Source organism: Pseudochaenichthys georgianus, unplaced genomic scaffold, assembly GCF_902827115.2.
Source record: "Pseudochaenichthys georgianus unplaced genomic scaffold, fPseGeo1.2 scaffold_586_arrow_ctg1, whole genome shotgun sequence".
Taxonomy (NCBI): Eukaryota; Metazoa; Chordata; class Actinopteri; order Perciformes; family Channichthyidae; genus Pseudochaenichthys; species Pseudochaenichthys georgianus.
In genome coordinates, this window is record NW_027263145.1 from 121257 (window position 1) to 142773 (window position 21517).

A 21517-nucleotide genomic window follows, 5' to 3' on the forward strand; every position below is an offset into this window, starting at 1 on the left:
ACTGCAGTGTGACAGCATTGCCTTCTTCCAAACGTAATTTAATGGCACAGGTTAGTTTTTGCATGGAAAAGCTGAGGTGTAACAAAGATTGTAGCACACGAAGTGAAAGTCTTTAGGCGGTCTCGAACATCTTCTTCCTGTCGGCCTTATCCTCGATGTTCTTACGCCAGTCGCCCGCCGCCTCTGCAGGCTGTAAGAAACAAGACAAAAATCACCGTAAACAAATAGACAAAATGATAAAACGGTGTCTGATCACGTCTGGAATCTGCCGAGCAACAGCAAGGACAGAGAGCACCTGAGCTCCCTTTATATTAACAGAACAATAATGTCATTGTTAGCTAATGAATGTTTCCATGCTGAACATGACAACGTTTCCATTGGTCCCTCTTCTTTAGAGAAGACCAGGAAGTGATGGATACACGGATCGTGTTCCAACCAATAGGCACGCAGTGACTCTAAAGAATAATGATCACGCACCAAACACACATTCAGACTAAAGGAACCAGCTGTTTGGGAAATGAGAGAAGTAGAAAGTACAGGTATTAGTGTTCAACATGTAAGAAGTAGAAAGTACAGGTATTTGAGTTCAACATGTGAGAAGTAGAAAGTACAGGTATTTGAGTTCAACATGTGAGAAGTAGAAAGTACAGGTATTTGAGTTCAACATGAGAGAAGTAGAAAGTACAGGTATTTGAGTTCAACATGAGAGAAGTAGAAAGTACAGGTATTTGAGTTCAACATGTGAGAAGTAGAAAGTACAGGTATTTGAGTTCAACATGTGAGAAGTAGAAAGTACAGGTATTTGAGTTCAACATGAGAGAAGTAGAAAGTACAGGTATTTGAGTTCAACATGAGAGAAGTAGAAAGTACAGGTATTTGAGTTCAACATGTACAGTAAGAAGTCAAAGTAAAAAGTCGTCAGAAAAATAAGTAGTGGAGTAAAGTACTGATACCAGAAAAATGTACTTAAGTACAGTAATAAAGTATTTGTACAACACTACTTCCCACCTCTTCATATACAGCGCCGGGGAATATTCTGCATATCTATGTGGTTTAATTTGATTTATTTGGACATGTATCCACACTTTAAATGAAAACGCAGTGTTTCCTCAAATAATGCAAATACAACATTTAATTGATGAAACTGCAACTACTTTGCACACTTGTATAATGTAGATACATCCCCTTTATATTTTAGGGGTTGTAGGATGTTTATTTATAGTGTATTCCTGCTTATTCTGTATATGTACCCATTTTGAGAAAAAGTCAGAATTTGGAGTTTTTGAGAAAAATACCAACAAATTCTCTTTTTTAGTTTTGACAACTTCCATTCTTGAGAGGATAATAAATACATGGATCCTGTTATTGAAGCTCAAGCCGGTGATGAGTGAGAGTTTTCTAACCATGTACAAAATGTATTTTCTTTGTGCCATGTTTTTATAATACTGTTTGAGTCCTCACCTCCTCTTTGACCTCCTTCTTGACCTGCTTCAGGTTGGACCTCAGATCCATGGTCACCTTGTGTTTTCCTCCCAGCAGAGCCTGCAGCATGGCGTCTGCAGACATGCGGACCTTCTTCAGAGCGGGCTTCTTCACGCCGGCCAACTCCACCACCTTCATCTTCAGATCCTCAATCTGCACAAACACAAAGGAGACGGTTTCTGTTAGCGTGGCAGATCAGGAAGTAGACACCAAACTCCCTGATTCTGAGGGGCTTTCCCATCTCTGCAGCTTGTATTTAACTGCACTTTATTTCATGAGCAAAGGCAAGGCAAGTGCATTTATATAGCACCTTTCAACACAAGGCAATTCAAAATGCTTTACAAAAATGAAAGACATGGCGAAAATGGCAGTCGTCCACCAATCTGATGGTTCCAGTTGTACTGGGAAGTGGGAAAATCCAAGTTCCCAGTAAGAAACTTCAACTGTAACGCCTCCTAAGGTCAGACTTCCTACTTGGAAACTTGCCGATACCTCGCCATTACTGAGATAATCATTCAAAATGGAGTCTCCGCATATAAACATTAAGAAAACACTAAATAATAAAACGTAGTTATCAACCTGCTAACAATGGCTAACCTGAGGTGCTAAAGCTGTAAATTGTACTTGGAAGTGGGAAGATCTGAGTTCTCAGTAAGTAACTTCAACGCCTCCTTAGGTCGGACTTCCTAATTGGAAACTCAGAGAAACGTTGACATACTCAGGTATGATCAACAAAAAGATCAACATTCAAAATGGAGTCTCAGCATATTAACATTAAGAGAACACTTTGAGAAGATAACATAACTTCTATATTATTTGTGTCACATTAAATAAACTGTTCATGTGATTCTGCTGATATATCTGTGGATATGTTGCTCAATGTTTGTATTCACAAAATACAACGACGTGCAAATTGACTGCGTTCCAGTAGCACAAGTCGGAAAAAGATGGACGCCCGCGGGAACTTTTTTCGCCTTGTTTACAGCTTTAGCATCACCTCGGGTTAGCCATTGTTAGCAGGTTGATAACTATATTTTATTTAGTGTTCCGTGAAAACAAACATCGTAGCAACATATCCATAGATAGAAGATGAGCAGAACTATATGTAGAGTTGATTTAAATATGACAGAAATAATACAGAAGAGCCAAACATTTTAAGTTATCGGACTGTTTTCTTAATGTTCACATTCAAAACGGAGTCTACACTCCACTATTGGATGTTTGTGAGGAACTATTTATACAAGGTTTCAAAGTTAGTTTCATTCGTAGAGGGTTGAATAACTTCCTGTTGGAGGTATATTAACTTCCTGTTGGATGCTTTAATAACTTTCTGTTGGATGGTATATTAACTTCCTGTTGGATGGTATATTAACTTCCTGTTGGATGGTTTAATAACTTCCTGTTGGATGGTATATTAACTTCCTGTTGGATGGTTTAATAACTTTCTGTTGGATGGTATATTAACTTTCTGTTGGATGGTATATTAACTTCCTGTTGGAGGGTTTAATACATTTCTGTTGGATGGTATATTAACTTTCTGTTGGATGGTATATTAACTTTCTGTTGGATGGTTTAATAACTTCCTGTTGGATGGTATATTAACTTCCTGTTGGATGGTTTAATAACTTCCTGTTGGATGGTTTAATAACTTCCTGTTGGAGGTATATTAACTTCCTGTTGGATGGTTTAATAACTTCCTGTTGGATGGTATATTAACTTCCAGTTGGATAGTTTAATAACTTCCTGTTGGAGGGTTTAATAACTTCCTGTTGGAGGTATATTAACTTCCTGTTGGATGGTTTAATAACTTCCAGTTGGATGGTTTACTAACTTCCTGTTGGAGGTATATTAAGTTCCTGTTGGATGGTTTAATAACTTCCAGTTGGATGGTTTACTAACTTCCTGTTGGATGGTTTAATAACTTCCTATTAGATGGTTTAATAACTTCCTGTTGGATGGTATATTAACTTCCTGTTGGATGGTTTAATAACTTCCTGTAGGAGGTATATTAACTTCCTGTTGGATGGTTTAATAACTTTCTGTTGGATGGTTTAATAACTTCCTGTTGGATGGTTTAATAACTTCCTGTTGGAGATATATTAAGTTCCTGTTGGATGGTTTAATAACTTCCTGTTGGATGGTTTAATAACTTCCTGTTGGATGGTATTTTAAGTTCCTGTTGGATGGTTTAATAACTTCCTGTTGGATGGTTTAATAACTTCCTGTTGGATGGTTTAATAACTTCCTGTTGGATGGTTTAATAACTTCCTGTTGGATGGTATTTTAACTTCATGTTGGATGGTTTAATAACTTCTTGTTGGCTGGTATATCAACTTCCTGTTGGATGGTTTACTAACTTCCTGTTGGATGGTATATTAACTTCATGTTGGATGGTTTAATAACTTCCTGTTGGATGGTTTAATAACTTCCTGTTGGATGGTATATTAACTTCCTGTTGGATGGCTTAATAACTTCTAGTTGGAGGGTTTAATTAGGTCTTATTGGAGGTATATTGACATCCTTTATAGGGTTTAATGATGGTTTAATAACTTCCTGTTGGAGGGTGTAATAACTTCCTATTGGATGGTTTAATAACGTCCTGTTGGATGGTTTAATAACTTTCTGTTGGATGGTATATTAACTTCTTGTTGGATGGTTTAATAACTTCCTATTGGATGGTATATTAACTTCCTGTTGGATGGTTTAATAACTTCCTGTTGGATGGTATATTAACTTCCTGTTGGATGGTTTAATAACTTCCTGTTGGATGGTTTATTAACTTCCTGTTGGATGGTTTAATAACTTCCAGTTGGATGGTATATTAACTTCCTGTTGGATGGTTTAATAACTTCCAGTTGGAGGGTTTAATTAAGTCTTATTGGAGGTGTATTGACTTCCTTTATAGGGTTTAATAACTTCCTGTTGGAGGGTTTAATAACTTCCTGTTGTAGGTATATTGACTTCCTTTATAGGGTTTACGGATGGTTTAATAACTTCCTGTTGGATGGTTGAATAACTTCCTTATAGGGTTTACTAACTTCCTGTTGGAGGGTTATAATATGGTTTAATAACTTCCTTTTGGTACTTCATATCCCCTTATAACCCAAGAAGGATTTCATTTAGAAACCTAAATGTTCAGAGTGATATTGAAGCGTTTACCTCTTTGTCGCTCTTTGTCACTTTGGACTCGGAGTCGTATCTTTCTTCATCGATCTTGTCCAATAAGTGGTGTATCTTTTTGCAGATTTCCTGTAATAAAAGAGAACAAAATTAACTCTTCGTAACTTCAGGATTCAAGGATTTCAAGACGTTGTTGTCATATGCACAAAAGCTACAGCCTAGTTTTACAATTTCCTGACATAGACAAAACCATTATATCTTAAGGTATTATTTTCTGCACAAATGCCAGAAAATCTAGTGTTTAGCCTCTGAAATGTTATGAAGATTGGATCATAGTGAATGCTTAGATGATACCAGACATGACCTCAGACTTTGAGAGACTTAAATAGACATTTTAGGCTTTTTATAGAACAAACCACTAATTATTGAATCCATTTTTCATGTAAAATGACTTTAAATAAGATAAGATAAGATAAGATAAGACTTTATTCATCCCGAAGGAAATTGTTGTGCCAGAGTAACAAAATACAATAAACACAGCAGCAAAACTGTACACTAAAAGTGCAGCAAAAAGAGAAATTGAACATCCACAGACAACATGAAACATAGATGGCCACACAATCAATGCAATCATTATTAGCAGTATTTAGTAGTTAGTAGTGCAACAATTAAAACGTAGTGGCAGTTACGTAACTGCACGTTATCATAGCATTATTAATAATACTAATAATAATAATATAATATTGCACATAGTTATATATATATAGCAGCGAGTGTATTGCAATGATGTTAATTATATTGATATGTATATTGCACATACTGTAGTGTTGGTGTGGAAGTTCTCAGTGCCCTTTACTTAGGGGTGAAGAGTTAATGAGTTTGATCGCCACTGGGAGGAAAGACCTCCTGTGGCGATGGTAAATACTGGTTTCACTCTCTAAACATAGGCATTTTCTGCTTTTCTCTGAAATCTTTTGTTGTCCTACTATGTTGTGACAAAACACAGACCAAAGGATTATTAGTTATAGTAATGTTTCTTGCAAACATTTGAGAAAATGCAGTTTTCAGCCTCTCAATCAGAATCAGGTTTATCACCAGGTAGGTTGACACGTACGAGGAATTTGACTTGATGTCATGGTGCAGACATAAAAGTAAAACAAAGATTAAAAACACAGATAGAGAACTATTTTAAGAAAACTATAATAACATTAAGTTGTTTCTCTTGTGAGCTCTTCCCTGGTGAAAGAGTTCGATATTCTGTTTGTAAACTCTGAATTAACGCACAAAACAAGGCAAAACCGAGCGCACCAAATCACAGAGTGTCCGGGCGACATCAAAGTGAATATCTCTGACAATCATATCTTTAAGAAAGTTGGATGGACATTTTTCTGTTAGTAATGATTTATTTTAGGATAAACCACTAATTGTTAAAGTGTGTTTCTTTACCATGAGAGCCGCCTGATCTCCGCTCAGGTCGGGTTTGACACAATGTTCGCTCAGATAAGCCGCTTTAGCCGCAATGATCTCAGCGGATTCCTCCTCGATCCACGTAGCAGCGATAGAGAGGATCAAACTCTGAGGGAGAAAAAGAGTTCATACTTTATTAGAGATATTACTGCGAGATCTAGAAGACAGTGGTGGGAAGTAACTAAGTACATTTACTCAGCTTAAGTACAATTTTGAGGTACTTGTACTTTACTTAAGTGTTTCTATTTGATGCTACTTTGTACTTTTCCTCCACTACAGTTCAGAGGCACATGGTGTACTTCTCCTCCACTACATGTATTTAATACCTTTAGTTACTTTACAGATGTGGATGAATGATGTGAAATATAACCAAGTGTTGAATCAGACTTTAGTTCCACCTGGAGTAAATCCACCAGCTACCCTGCAGTCTACAAAGTACTTCAGACTAGCTGCACCTTCACCAGCTACCCTGCAGTCTACAAAGTACTTCAGACTAGCTGCACCTTCACCAGCTACCCTGCAGTCTACAAAGTACTTCAGACTAGCTGCACCTTCACCAGCTACCCTGCAGTCTACAAAGTACTTCAGACTAGCTGCACCTCCTCCAGCTACCCTGCAGTCTACAAAGTACTTCAGACTAGCTGCACCTTCACCAGCTTTGAGAACACTTTCATGATCAATCATTATAAAACATATCATATATATTATTCTGAAATGGACCAATCTGCACAACGACTACTTTCACTGTCTTTCACTATATTTAGATGAGAATACTTTTCTACTTTCACTTGAGGAACATTTTGAATGCAGGACTTTCACTGTCACAGAGTATTCCTACACTCTGGTACTTCTACCTTTACTCAAGTACAAGATCAGAGTACTTCTACTTTTACTCAAGTACAAGATCTGAGTACTTCTACTTTTACTCAAGTACAAGATCCGAGTACTTCTACTTTGACTCAAGTACAAGATCTGAGTACTTCTATTTTACTCAAGTACAAGATCCAAGTACTTCTACTTTAACTCAAGATCTGAGTACTTCTCCCTCCTCTGCTAGTAGACTTGAACATCCTATAAAAGGTTGAGTTATGTTTCTGAAATATCTCTCAGCTTCATTTCCGGATGAATTCTCTCTTAAACACATATTTGTACAGTATATAATTGTAGACGTGTTGGATGAGCTTAGGGTTCTTGGCCTGAACACACTTTCATATCTTACGTTTATTTCAGTTCATTTGCTCAAAACAGACTTAAAACATTTGAATATTTAGCAGGAGAGGTTAAAAACCAAGGCTTTATTATAAAAATATGATCACAGTTAAAGAGAAAACGGATACAAATACAATAAACACCAAGATTTCATAATTTATTAAAACTTTAAAGAGTGATGCAAAGAAATATATAGAAATGTGTTATAAATCTTATAATTGCTTTTGAATTTTGAATTACATTTTTTTGAACAGAATTCTAGATTTTAAGACAATCTAGATAAATATCTGATTTAATTTCTAGTAAATTATAAAACATATAAATAATAAAATCTGTTACCTTGAGATGATGCCTGCGGCTCGATGACATCTTCTTTACCCTTTAATTAATATATAAATAAAACATCAGTTATCCAAATAAATGTCAATGTTATAAACACACACACACACACACACACACACACACACACACACACACACACACACACACACACACACACACACACACACACACACACACACACACACACACACACACACACACACACACACACACACACACACACACACACACACACACACACACACACACACACACACACACACACACACACACACACACACACACACACACACACACACACACACATCAGGGGACATTACATTGACTTACATGCATTTCCTGGAGACTTAACCATAACCAACACATGCTTAACCCTAACCCTAACCCTAACCAAGTCTTCACACTAAAATGAATAATTCCCCTCATAATGTCCCCATAAGGGAGGCGAGTCCCCACACGTGACTGTGTAGATGTAGGTCCCCACAACGATATTAATGCTAGGACACACACACACACACACACACACACACACACACACACACACACACACACACACACACACATATTGTAGTTTCTGTGGAGGGAACGTCCAATACAGTGTTTGTTAAAGTTGTACTCACTCAGACATCTTGGCTTCTTTTTAGTTTCAAACTCTGTTAATAAATATAAAAATGAAGAAAACAGTTAATGATATAAATATAAAACAAAACAGAACAGATGAGATGTTTTAACTAAATAAATCCAATACTGTAAGAACAATATATTCAACGGCCCTATTCTGCTTTTTGCTGGCGTTTCTATAGGTTTCAGTGCATGTAAATGGTCTGCAGAGGCTAAAATCCCCGAGTGAGGGAGTTTATCTGAAATAAAACGTCAGTGTCAATGTCAGTGTCAAATCCGTGGTCTGGGGCCCCTGTTTTGGTCACGTCAGCATTTATTCGAGGGGTCACATCTAATCCTGGCTCGTGTCAAAGGACAGCACTGACATTTATGAGGATTTATTTATGAGCGGTAACAGGAGTGCCAACATTCAGCGTCCGTGTAATCGTAAATAAAGAGAATTCCAGCGCCTCGCACCAAACGACGTTCAATTTAAAACACCGGTTTGATTTCAGCTGACGTGCTGAAAACACACAGCTGCTGTTTAATGAACTCAATCCTAACTTGTTGTGCTTTACATGCAAGAAAAAAGCAGGAAAAAGTCATTGATATATAAAAAATGAGAACATTGGTTGTGGATAAACCGACTTAATGAGCTCACCAGATGCAGAAACTCTCATCGGGTTAGACTGATTGTTTAATTAGTGCAATACGTCTGACCTGCAAGCCCTTTAAGTCCTTCTTATTCATATTTTCTGTATTATTTGTATTTATTTTTCACCCACAAAAGGTTTTTTGGGGGGATACCCACATGTTTTAAGATAAATAACCTGTAAGGCTATTTTTCCACTTTTGAATCTTTCTTAAAAACATTTTCCTGTATAATTTGTATTTATTAAGTGCTTTTAATCCCATTCATAAATGTGGTAATTAGAGCCTTTTTGCTAAGATGTTTAAATGATCTTTTTTTCCATTTAATTTTGGATATTTACAAACTCATTCTGTTGTTCTTTTTGTATTATTTATTATATCTAACCTGCAGGATTATATTCCTCTTTTAAATCCTTATTTAATGCATTTTTTGTATGTTTTCAGGACATCTTAAATAAGATAACGGTCCGATTTCGCTTTAAACTGAACACAAAATAAGAACTAGACTTTCATTTTTGCATATTATTATATTGTTGTCTTCTACTTTAATACTTATCTAAATGCAGAATGAGATGATTCAACGTTTTGTGGTTTTCGTTAAAAGATGCCGATTTGCAGCATCTGCCGTCATGAGCGAGAGGAGTTTCACAAATCTGCTTCTGGATCCTTCAGATGTTTCTACCTTTATTTAAAAATGTCATGCATGGAAAACTAGATAGATGGAGAGATAGAGAGATAGAGGGATAGATGGATAGAGAGATAGATAGATAGATAGATAGATAGATAGATAGATGGAGAGATAGATAGATGGATAGATGGATAGATAGATAGATATATGGAGATATAGAGAGATATATAGATAGATGGAGAGATATATGGATAGATAGATAGATGGATAGATATATAGATGGATATATGGATAGATAGATAGAGAGAGATGGATAGATAGAGAGATGGATAGATATATAGATATATAGATAGATGGATAGAGAGATGGATAGATAGATAGATAGAGAGAGAGATGGATAGATATATAGATAGATGGATAGATAGATAGATAGATAGATGGATAGATAGATAGATAGATAGATGGATAGAGAGATGGATAGATAGATAGATAGATGGATAGAGAGATGGATAGATAGATAGATAGATGGATAGATAGATAGATAGATGGATAGATAGATAGATAGATAGATAGAGAGATGGATAGATAGATAGATGGATAGAGAGATAGATATATAGATAGATGGATAGATAGATGGATAGATAGATAGATGGATAGATAGATGGATAGATAGATAGATAGATAGATGGATAGATAGATAGAGAGATGGATAGATAGATAGAGAGATGGACAGATAGATAGATAGATAAATAGATGGATAGATGGATAGATAGATAGAGAGATGGATAGATAGATAGATAGATAGATAGATAGATAGATAGATATATAGATAGATAGAGAGCTAGATAGATGGATAGATAGATGGATAGAGAGATAGATGGATAGATAGAGATATCTAGAAGGAGGATGTGATCTTGAGTTTGGATAATCTTGTTCAGAAATGAGAGGACGTTGACATTTAGAAAAAGCTCTGAGAATGGAGGAGTTTTAGAGAAGCTGAGTTGCGGCTCTGTGATCTGATATCTACATTGCGTTCTCAAAGGTCATCAGTAATACGAGACGGGAAACAAATTAGACGAGCAGGAGACGAAAACGTTTCTCTAAATATATTGATCCTTAAAAATAAAACGACTCCTCCACGAGACGAGGTTTCACTCTGAGAGAGTCACTCAGGTTATTACAGGGAAGGGAAGGAAAGAAAGACGATTAGAATTTAAAGGAAAATGGAATTTTAAAAAGTGGTGAATTTAGACCGGACGCATTTTTCAAATCTGCAAAACACTCCCTTTTTTTTTGTTTTTCGTCGACTCTAGAGAAGATGTTCACACATGACGCCACACTTTAGAAATTGATGGAAATACCAGTGAAAAATTCAAGAAAATTAATAATTAGAAGAAAAACCTAACTTAAGAAATGTAAGAAAATTCATTTAAATATGAAAAACATGAATTGGTGGAAAATCCTAAATTAAAGCCGAATGAATTTTCAGTTTTATCCAAAAGAAAAGTCTGTTTTTTCCAGATTATCAACGTTGTTTGTGAATTTAACAGAAGATCTACGCTCATAACACAATTTATAAAGAATGCACATTAATGTTCTTACAGATAAGAATTAAGTCCTTTAAGTACACAGAAATGCTCGTTGTTGTACCCTAAATACTTGCAAAGACATTTCTTAAAAGACACATTTTCCCATCCCTTCACGTTCACCAGAGGGATGCCGTTCTGTTGCCATCAAAAACCTAATCCCGTATAATCAGAACATAACTCAGCCGTCACAATGAAACAACACTATAAAGCACAAAGTATTGTTGTGCATATTATTAGTTAGTATTTCCCCCAGAGCATCTCAGTGATTTCAAAGTTTCTCACCCACAGAGCGACGAGAGGCGAACAGACGTGGAGGACACAGAGCGAGTCACGGACAAAAACAAAGTGACATCTGGGGGGGTTTATATGAGCCGGACGGGGATTCGGAGGTTCCTCTTTTATGGTGTTGAGGAACTTTGGGACCAATGAGCTCCTGAAATACCGTCTTTGCCCGAGGGGTCATAAATCTGCATCTGGGGGCTCTTTCCCCTCATGGGGGGGGGGGGGGGGGGAGGAGTCAGTAAATATGGGGGTAATAATTGTGTCGTGTGATTAATGGATGCAGAAATAAATATCGTTACTGTGATTGTTTAATTACAAGTGTCTTGCAACGGTTTTTATGAAGATTTTTGAAAGAGTGTTTGAATATTGTTTAAGGATTTTTGGAAGATTTTAAGAAGATTTTTTGGAATACATTTTGGAAGATTTTTTAAAAACATTTAAAGATTTTTTGAAGATTTTTTGTAAAACTTGTTGAAGATTTTTTGAAGATTTCCTGAAAAAGGTAAAAGAAGAAAATGTGGAAGATTTGTTGAAAAACGTTTAAAGATTTTTGGAGGATTTTAAGACAATTTTTTGGAACACATTTTGGAAGATTTTTTAAAGATTTCTTGAATTATTTACATCTGCTTCAGGACGCTTTTCCTCCTCAGGGGGGGGGGGGGGGGGCAGTATACACGGGGGTAATAATGGTGTTGTGTGATCAAAGGATGCAGAAACATATCATTTATGTGTAACTTTGATTGTTTAATTACAAAAATGACCACACAGAGTTAAAAAAGCGACTATGAGAAGACACAAAGCGGCCAAAACAGACACACAAAGACAGAACTTTAAAACAAGGGAGATAAAGTCGATGAGAAATGACAAAATACTTTCAAAAATTAGCCCAAAAACTACAAAGAGACTCAAAGCAGAAAGTGTCTGTTTTGCTGCTCTGTGACATGAAGTCTCCCTTTCCACCACATTTTACCAGCTATTTATTAAATACTTAACAGATTGAGATGTGGGGGTTTTAAATAGTATATCTGGCTTTTTCTCAGACCTCATGGGGACAGGAAGAGGGCTGCAGAGTGAGGGGGGGCAGTAAACACGGGGTAATAATGGTGTCGTGTGATCAATGGAGGCAGAAAGAAGCATCATTATGTGATTGTTTAAATACTGCAATAAGTGTGTTCCTCGCTGTCCGAGGGAATCTGACCTTTTAGTCCTTAAAATCCCTCTTTAAAATGTTTTTGGTCTTTGTTTATTTTAGAACATAAAGTGTTTTAAATGTTATCATTAATGACATATTTTGCAACGTTTTTTTCGTACGTTTTTATGAAGATTGTTTAAGGATTTGTTCTTTGAGGATTTTTAGGATAACATTTTGGAAGATTTGCTGAAAAACTTTTAAAGATTTTTGAAAAATTAAAAAAAAAAATTGTGAAGGTTTTTTGTCGAAAAAAGTTAAAAATATTGGAAGATTTGCTGAAAGATTTTTTAAAGATTTTTCAGAAAACTTTTGAAGGGGTCATACATCTGCATCCGATCTGTTTCCCCCGTAAACATGGGGGTAATAATGATGTCGTGTGATCAATAGAGGAACATCTCATTTAATTTCAGTGTGATTGTTTAATTACTGCATTTGAGTTTTTCTGTTCGGGCCTCTGGAGAAAATCTGACCTGCAAGCTCCTTTTTCTCCTTAAAATCCATCTTCAAAATGTTGTTGGTTATTCCTTGTTTATTTTAGAGCACAAAATGTTTTAAACATATTTATTGGAGATTTTTTGAAGATATCAATCTGAAGTTTTGTTAATGTTGGACAACAGTTATGCAGTTTATCAACAAATATACTGTAGGTATATTCTTGTCAAAGGAAATCTTTAAACACAACTCACGTGCTGCAGCTTCAGATCCAGACTCAGAAACTGAAACAAAAGAAACACAATTATATAAATAAATGCAGTTTGTGAGTAAGAGACGTTTATTTACAAAAATAAAAAACAAAGTATCTCACCTTCTGCTTGAATGAGCCGAGCAGGAACTATTTTATCAGTGAAGGAATAACTTAATTCATTTTCGACTGTCAAAAATATAAGGGCCACAAAATGTTACTCAAAGAAACTCAAAACAACGAGGAAGTTCCTCAAATGCCCCTTTCACACCAACGCGTTTTCAGCTCCGGCTCAGAGTACCAAGTAAAAAGTACCGGTTTTTCGACCACAAAGTGACAAAGAAGAAGCAAAACAGTCACAAAAAGACTCCGAGAGTAATGCAAGGGAGATACAGATAAAACAACCACAAAGAGACGCATAGCAATTACAGAGACACAAAACGGGTCAAAACGGACACAAAGAGACACAACATTAGTACAAAGAGACCGCAAGCGACAAAAAGTGACGAAACAGAAACAAGTTACAAAAATATGCAAAAGAACCAAAAATAAAAGATGGAAAACGACCAAAAAAAGAGACACAAAATGACCACAGAGTTAAAAACTGCACTATGAAAAGACACAAAGAGACAGAACATTAACACAAGGGAGATAAAGTCAATAAGAAAAGACAAAATACTTTAAGAAAATTGGCAAAATAACTACAAAGAGACTCTATAAAGTCTTCCTTTACATGTTTTTGTATTTATCTGCTATTTATTAAATACTTGACAGATTGAGGTTAAGTATTTTCTTTTAAATAAATAGTTTGAGTATTGCTGTGCATCATTAACATGAAACAGTCCTCTGCTGACACCGTGTGGTCGGTACTGGTCATAACACCTTAGATCTGCACTTTAAGCATCGAGTGGAGCTGCAGATAAGAGACGGTGTAATAATATAGTTTCATAAGAGACGTTTTGACCGACTGGAGTATTGGAGGCAAAACAAACAACCTACTGTCTTCTTCCAAGTTAATTCAAGTGGTGGAAAAACAATCAATTAAATATTTGCACGTTGCTAAATAATTCTAAGTGAGGAGATTAAAGTTGCAAAAATATAAATGTCACTCAATGTCAAACTTACCAACGAAAAAGAAACACAAAATGATAACTACTGGCCATGAAACAACTAACAAAGAGACACAAAACAACAACAATAAGGCACAAAATTATTAGCAAAAGACACAACATTTGTAAAAAGAGAAACAAAAGACACAAAATGACAAAAAGAAGACACAAACAACTACAAAAAGACACAACATTTGTAAAAAGAGAAACAAAATGACAACTATTACATGAAACAACTAACAAAGAGACAGAAAACTACAATACAGGCACAAAATGACTAGCAAGACACAAAATGTGTAAAAAGATAAACAAAACAAACAAAAAACACAAAATAACAAACAAACGACACAAACAACTACAATAAGGCACAAAATGACTAACAAAATTAACAAAATTAGTAAAAAGAGAAACAAAACAACAAACAAAAGACACAAAATTACAAAGAAAATACACAAAACTTATGTTAAGTTTAGAACATTTTATCATATATATATATAGGTTTTTGTTGGGTCTTGTTTCTCCATTATGGCATATATGCCCTGCTTATATATTTTCTATGTTGGGTTAACACAAAAACTCTAATATTTGTCATTCTGTGAAACTGGTGGGATTGATGTCTAAGTCTAACCCTAAATCTAAACCTTAACCCTAACCCCTAACCCCTAACCATGTCTAGCCCTAACCCTAACACGGTAAAATGGTTTTACCAAAATGCAGTTTTTCCTCCCTGTCCTCTCATTCTTTAAACTCAGCAGTAAATTACCAAAAGGGTATTTTCCTAAAGTGAATTAAAAAGAAAACATTCACTTTTCACATCTGCCTGAACACATCGGAGTGGAACCATGGATATAATGTGTTTACCTCACTGACACCACAGCACCACTAAGAGACACACAGCCTCGTTAAAGCTCGAAAAACGGCCAATTAACAGAACAAATCTGATTATTAAACTCCGATAACAATCAGGAAAAGCTCCAGCTTAATGGGGTTTCACTGTTTTAATTAGATTTAAGTGTAAAATTAAGCGTAAATTGAATAAAGAATCATTCTTTTAAAGGGATTCGTCTCTATGCTTACAGTTCATCTCTTTTCAGGCACTTTAATTAAACAAAAATAGGCATTTGTTCTGTCTCGTGGGCAGTTTTGCTTTAACGTTGGACAAAAACAAAATGTAGATAAATCTGATGAAGGCGCTGTTCGCTTCTATTGCAGCCAGCTGTGCGGCACTGAGTCAAAGACAGAATACCTCAGGACAAGGTGGAGGCTACAGAAACACATTTATTTAAAACAGAAACACTACGCAGCGGCAGGAAGTTGTCAAAAGTGAACATCAGAACAGTAAAGGAAACAGGAAGTCTACAAAATAAAAGCCCTAGTTAATCTGAGAGGGACGTTCACTTCACAATAACAGCAGACAGAAGTTGAAACTGACAGTTTTAATGAAACTTCAAAATCCAATTAAAAGTTCCATAAAAAGTCTTTAGGTGGCCTCGAACATCTTCTTCCTGTCGGCCTTATCCTCGACGTTCTTACGCCAGTCACCCGCCGCCTCTAGAGGCTGCAAGAAACAAGACAAAAATCACCGTAAAAACAAAACAAAATGGTGTCTGATCACGTCTGAAATCTGCCTAGCAACAGCGAGGACAGAGCGATGAAGAAGGGACAAGGGAACATTTGATTTTTGTGTTTTTAAAATGTGGTTTTGTTTCGTCGTGTTTCTCTATTACAAAAGTATGGTGGCCGACGGAGGGCAAGCGCTCTACAACGGCTCAAAAATACTTACATTAGGAGAAACAACAAAACATTTACTGTTGTTGGAAACTTACCAAAAATGTTTTATTTGAACAATGTGATCACATGACTGCTTCTGATGTTACTGCAGATCTGCTGTGAGCTAGCTAGCTAACGTAGCTAACCTAGTCATTTCAGATATCCTGACAAACACTGACAGTTATGAGACGACTAGCTGAGCGGAGACAGATGTTCAACTTTAAAAACGACGCAACTTTTCCTTTTTTCTTCTTCTTTTAGTCACCAACAATGTATTTCTTTTTTTGGGAAACAATTTTATTATTTTGGTCGACTTCCTTTGTAAAAAAAAATTTTCCATTTGTTTTTTTTGCCAACAATTTCTTTTTCATCATTGCCCTTTTTTGTCATCAACTTTTACCTGTTCTGTTGCCAACATTTAATTTAGTCATCAACTGTTTTCTCTTTTTCAAATGTTTTGGTCAACTTGAGTAAAATAGCTGCAAGTCATGTGATCACATTGTTAAAATAAAAAATGTCAGGTACATTTTCAACAACAGAGTCAGCTTTATAATCCTGAACGTCACCAATCTGTGTGCGTCACTCGTTAATGTCCCCTGGTCTCCCAGCTCTGTGCGTCACTCTTTAGTGTCTCCTGGTCTCCCAGCTGTGTGCGTCACTCTTTAGTGTCCCCCGGTCTCCCAACTGTGTGTGTCACTCTTTAGTGTCCCCCGGTCTCCCAGCTGTGTGCGTCACTCTTTAGTGTCCCCTGGTCTCCCAGCTGTGTGCGTCACTCTTTAGTGTCCCCTGGTCTCCCAGCTGTGTGCGTCACTCTTTAGTGTCCCCTGGTCTCCAGCTGTGTGCGTCACTCTTTAGTGTCCCCTGGTCTCCGTTGTGTTTGAGCTTCTTCAGCGTTTTGTATTTGCAGCATTTGGTTTCTGCAGCTTTTAGTAGACGCTGCCATGTCTCCTCAAGTTGCTGAATGTTCTCTAAATGCTGCATGTGTGTGCCTCACCTCCTCTTTGACCTCCTTCTTGACCTGCTTCAGACCTGCTCTCAGGTCCATGTTCACGGTGTGTTTTGAGCCCAGAAGAGCCTTCAACATGGCGTCTGCAGACATACGGACTTTCTTCAGAGCGGGCTTCTTCACGCCACCCACATCCACCATTTTGATCTTCAGGTCTTCAATCTATGAACAAAACAACAGATTTTATTACACATTCTCAGGGGTCCTAACAGACACACTCGAGATGGATGGAGTTTCAGATCAAAATGTTAGGAAAATGAAGACACTGCAGAAGACCCAACGGCATTTCGTAAAAAGACATTTGGGAGCCATGACGAACTTTCAGAAAACATGACGAACTGTTAGAAAACATGACGAACTTTCAGAAAACATGACGAACTTTTAGAGAACATTCAGAAAACATGACGAATTTTTAGAGAACTTTCAGAAAACATGACGAACTTTTAGAAAACTTTCGGAAAACATGACGAACTTTCGTAAAACATGACGAACTTTCAGAAAACATGACGAACTTTCAGAAAACAGGACGAACTTTCAGTAAACATGACGAACTTTCGGAAAACGTGACGAACTTTTGGAAAACAGGACGAACTTTCGGAAAACATGACGAACTTTCGGAAAACATGACGAACTTTCGGAAAACATGACGAACTTTCAGAAAACATGACGAACTGTCAGAAAACAGGACGAACTTTCAGTAAACGTGACGAACTTTCGGAAAACGTGACGAACTTTTGGAAAACGGGACGAACTTTCGGAAAACATGACGAACTTTCGGAAAACATGACGAACTTTCGGAAAACTTGACGAACTTTCGGAAAACATGACTAACTTTCAGAAAACATGACTAAATGTTAGAAAACATGACGAACTTTCAGAAAACATGACGAACTTTTAGAGAACATTCAGAAAACATGACGAACTTTTAGAGAACTTTCAGAAAACATGACGAACTTTTAGAGAACTTTCAGAAAACATGACGAACTTTTAGAGAACTTTCAGAAAACATGACGAACTTTTAGAAAACTTTCGGAAAACATGACGAACTTTCAGAAAACATGACGAACTTTTACAAAACATGACAAACTTTCAGAAAACATGACGAACTTTTAGAAAACATGACGAACTTTTAGAAAACATGACGAACTTTCAGAAAACATGACGAACTTTTAGAAAACATGACGAACTTTCGGAAAACATGACGAACTTTTAGAAAACATGACGAACTGTTAGAAAACATGACGAACTTTTAGAAAACATGACGAACTTTCGGAAAACATGACGAACTGTTAGAAAACATGACGAACTTTCAGAAAACATGACGAACTTTTAGAGAACATTCAGAAAACATGACGAATTTTTAGAGAACTTTCAGAAAACATGACGAACTTTTAGAAAACTTTCGTAAAACATGACGAACTTTCAGAAAACATGACGAACTTTCAGAAAACAGGACGAACTTTCAGTAAACATGACGAACTTTCGGAAAACGTGACGAACTTTTGGAAACAGGACGAACTTTCGGAAAACATGACGAACTTTCGGAAAACATGACGAACTTTCGGAAAACATGACGAACTTTTAGAAAACATGACGAACTTTTAGAAAACATGACGAACTTTCGGAAAACATGACGAACTGTTAGAAAACATGACGAACTTTCAGAAAACATGACGAACTTTTAGAGAACATTCAGAAAACATGACGAATTTTTAGAGAACTTTCAGAAAACATGACGAACTTTTAGAAAACTTTCGTAAAACATGACGAACTTTCGTAAAACATGACGAACTTTCAGAAAACATGACGAACTTTCAGAAAACAGGACGAACTTTCAGTAAACGTGACGAACTTTCGGAAAACGTGACGAACTTTTGGAAAACGGGACGAACTTTCGGAAAACATGACGAACTTTCGGAAAAAAAATGACGAACTTTCGGAAAACTTGACGAACTTTCGGAAAACATGACTAACTTTCAGAAAACATGACTAACTGTTAGAAAACATGACGAACTTTCAGAAAACATGACGAACTTTTAGAGAACATTCAGAAAACATGACGAACTTTTAGAGAACTTTCAGAAAACATGACGAACTTTTAGAGAACTTTCAGAAAACATGACGAACTTTTAGAAAACTTTCGGAAAACATGACGAACTTTCAGAAAACATGACGAACTTTTAGAAAACATGACGAACTTTCAGAAAACATGACGAACTTTTAGAAAACATGACGAACTTTTAGAAAACATGACGAACTTTCAGAAAACATGACGAACTTTTAGAGAACTTTCAGAAAACATGACGAACTTTTAGAAAACTTTCAGAAAACATGACGAACTTTTAGAAAACATGACGAACTTTCGGAAAACATGACGAACTCTTAGAAAACATGACGAACTTTCAGAAAACATGACGAACTGTTAGAAAACATGACGAACTTTCGGAAAACGTGACGAACTTTTGGAAAACAGGACGAACTTTCGGAAAACATGACGAACTTTTGGAAAACATGACGAACTTTTAGAGAACTTTCAGAAAACATGACGAACTTTTAGAGAACTTTCAGAAAACATGACGAACTTTTAGAAAACTTTCGGAAAACATGACGAACTTTCGTAAAACATGGCGAACTTTCAGAAAACATGACGAACTTTCAGAAAACAGGACGAACTTTCAGTAAACATGACGAACTTTCGGAAAACGTGACGAACTTTTGGAAAACAGGACGAACTTTCGGAAAACATGACGAACTTTCGGAAAACATGACGAACTTTCGGAAAACTTGACGAACTTTCGGAAAACATGACTAACTTTCAGAAAACATGACTAACTGTTAGAAAACATGACGAACTTTCAGAAAACATGACGAACTTTTAGAGAACATTCAGAAAACATGACGAACTTTTAGAGAACTTTCAGAAAACATGACGAACTTTTAGAGAACTTTCAGAAAACATGACAAACTTTTAGAAAACTTTCGGAAAACATGACGAACTTTCGGAAAACATGACGAACTTTTGGAAAAAATGACGAACTTTTACAAAACATGACGAACTTTCAGAAAACATGACGAACTTTTAGAAAACATGACGAACTTTCAGAAAACATGACGAACTTTTAGAGAACTTTCAGAAAACATGACGAACTTTTAGAGAACTTTCAGAAAACATGACGAACTTTTAGAAAACTTTCGGAAAACATGACGAACTTTCGTAAAACATGACGAACTTTCAGAAAACATGACGAACTTTTAGAAAACAGGACGAACTTTTAGAAAACAGGACGAACTTTCGGAACACATGACGAACTTTTAGAAAACATGACGAACTTTTAGAAAACATGACGAACTTTCGGAAAACATAACGAAATTTCGGAAAACATGACAAACTTTCAGAAAACATAACGAAATTTCGTAAAACATGACGAACTTTCGTAAAACATGACGAACTTTCGGAACACATGACGAACTTTTAGAAAACATGACGAACTTTCGTAAAACATAACGAAATTTCGTAAAACATGACGAACTTTCGTAAAACATGACGAACTTTCGTAAAACATGACGAACTTTCAGAAAACATGACGAACTTTTGGAAAACAGGACGAACTTTCGGAACACATGACGAACTTTTAGAAAACAGGACGAAATTTCGGAAAACATGACGAACTGTTAGAAAACATGACGAACTTTCAGAAAACATGACGAACTGTTAGAAAACATGACGAACTTTCAGAAAACATGACGAACTTTTAGAGAACATTCAGAAAACATGACGAATTTTTAGAGAACTTTCAGAAAACATGACGAACTTTTAGAAAACTTTCGGAAAACATGACGAACTTTCGTAAAACATGGCGAACTTTCAGAAAACATGACGAACTTTCAGAAAACAGGACGAACTTTCAGTAAACATGACGAACTTTCGGAAAACGTGACGAACTTTTGGAAAACAGGACGAACTTTCGGAAAACATGACGAACTTTCGGAAAACATGACGAACTTTCGGAAAACTTGACGAACTTTCGGAAAACATGACTAACTTTCAGAAAACATGACTAACTGTTAGAAAACATGACGAACTTTCAGAAAACATGACGAACTTTTAGAGAACATTCAGAAAACATGACGAACTTTTAGAGAACTTTCAGAAAACATGACGAACTTTTAGAGAACTTTCAGAAAACATGACAAACTTTTAGAAAACTTTCGGAAAACATGACGAACTTTCGGAAAACATGACGAACTTTTGGAAAACATGACGAACTTTTAGAGAACTTTCAGAAAACATGACGAACTTTTAGAGAACTTTCAGAAAACATGACGAACTTTTAGAAAACTTTCGGAAAACATGACGAACTTTTACAAAACATGACGAACTTTTAGAA

The 21517-nt window shown here is 36.2% G+C and overlaps 2 protein-coding genes across 2 annotated transcripts; both read right to left on the bottom strand.

The window, feature by feature from the left end:
* Positions 1-7: 7 nt before the first annotated feature.
* LOC117443332 (troponin I, fast skeletal muscle-like) lies at positions 8-15672 on the bottom strand. The gene is made up of 8 exons (XM_034079318.2): positions 13368-15672; positions 13249-13278; positions 8241-8273; positions 7618-7657; positions 6049-6177; positions 4642-4731; positions 1462-1635; positions 8-190 (listed from the first exon to the last, which is right to left on the bottom strand). Exons 3-8 carry the CDS (start codon positions 8246-8248, stop codon positions 113-115), a joined length of 519 nt encoding a protein of 172 aa, XP_033935209.1. The 5' UTR covers positions 8249-8273; positions 13249-13278; positions 13368-15672; the 3' UTR covers positions 8-112.
* A 102-nt stretch (positions 15673-15774) lies between these two features.
* On the bottom strand, positions 15775-17312 carry LOC117443336 (troponin I, fast skeletal muscle-like). Its single transcript, XM_034079322.2, has 2 exons — positions 17118-17312; positions 15775-15911 (listed from the first exon to the last, which is right to left on the bottom strand). The coding sequence occupies exons 1-2, from the start codon at positions 17268-17270 to the stop codon at positions 15834-15836; spliced, it is 231 nt and encodes a 76-aa protein (XP_033935213.1). The 5' UTR covers positions 17271-17312; the 3' UTR covers positions 15775-15833.
* Between the last annotated feature and the right edge of the window lie 4205 nt (positions 17313-21517).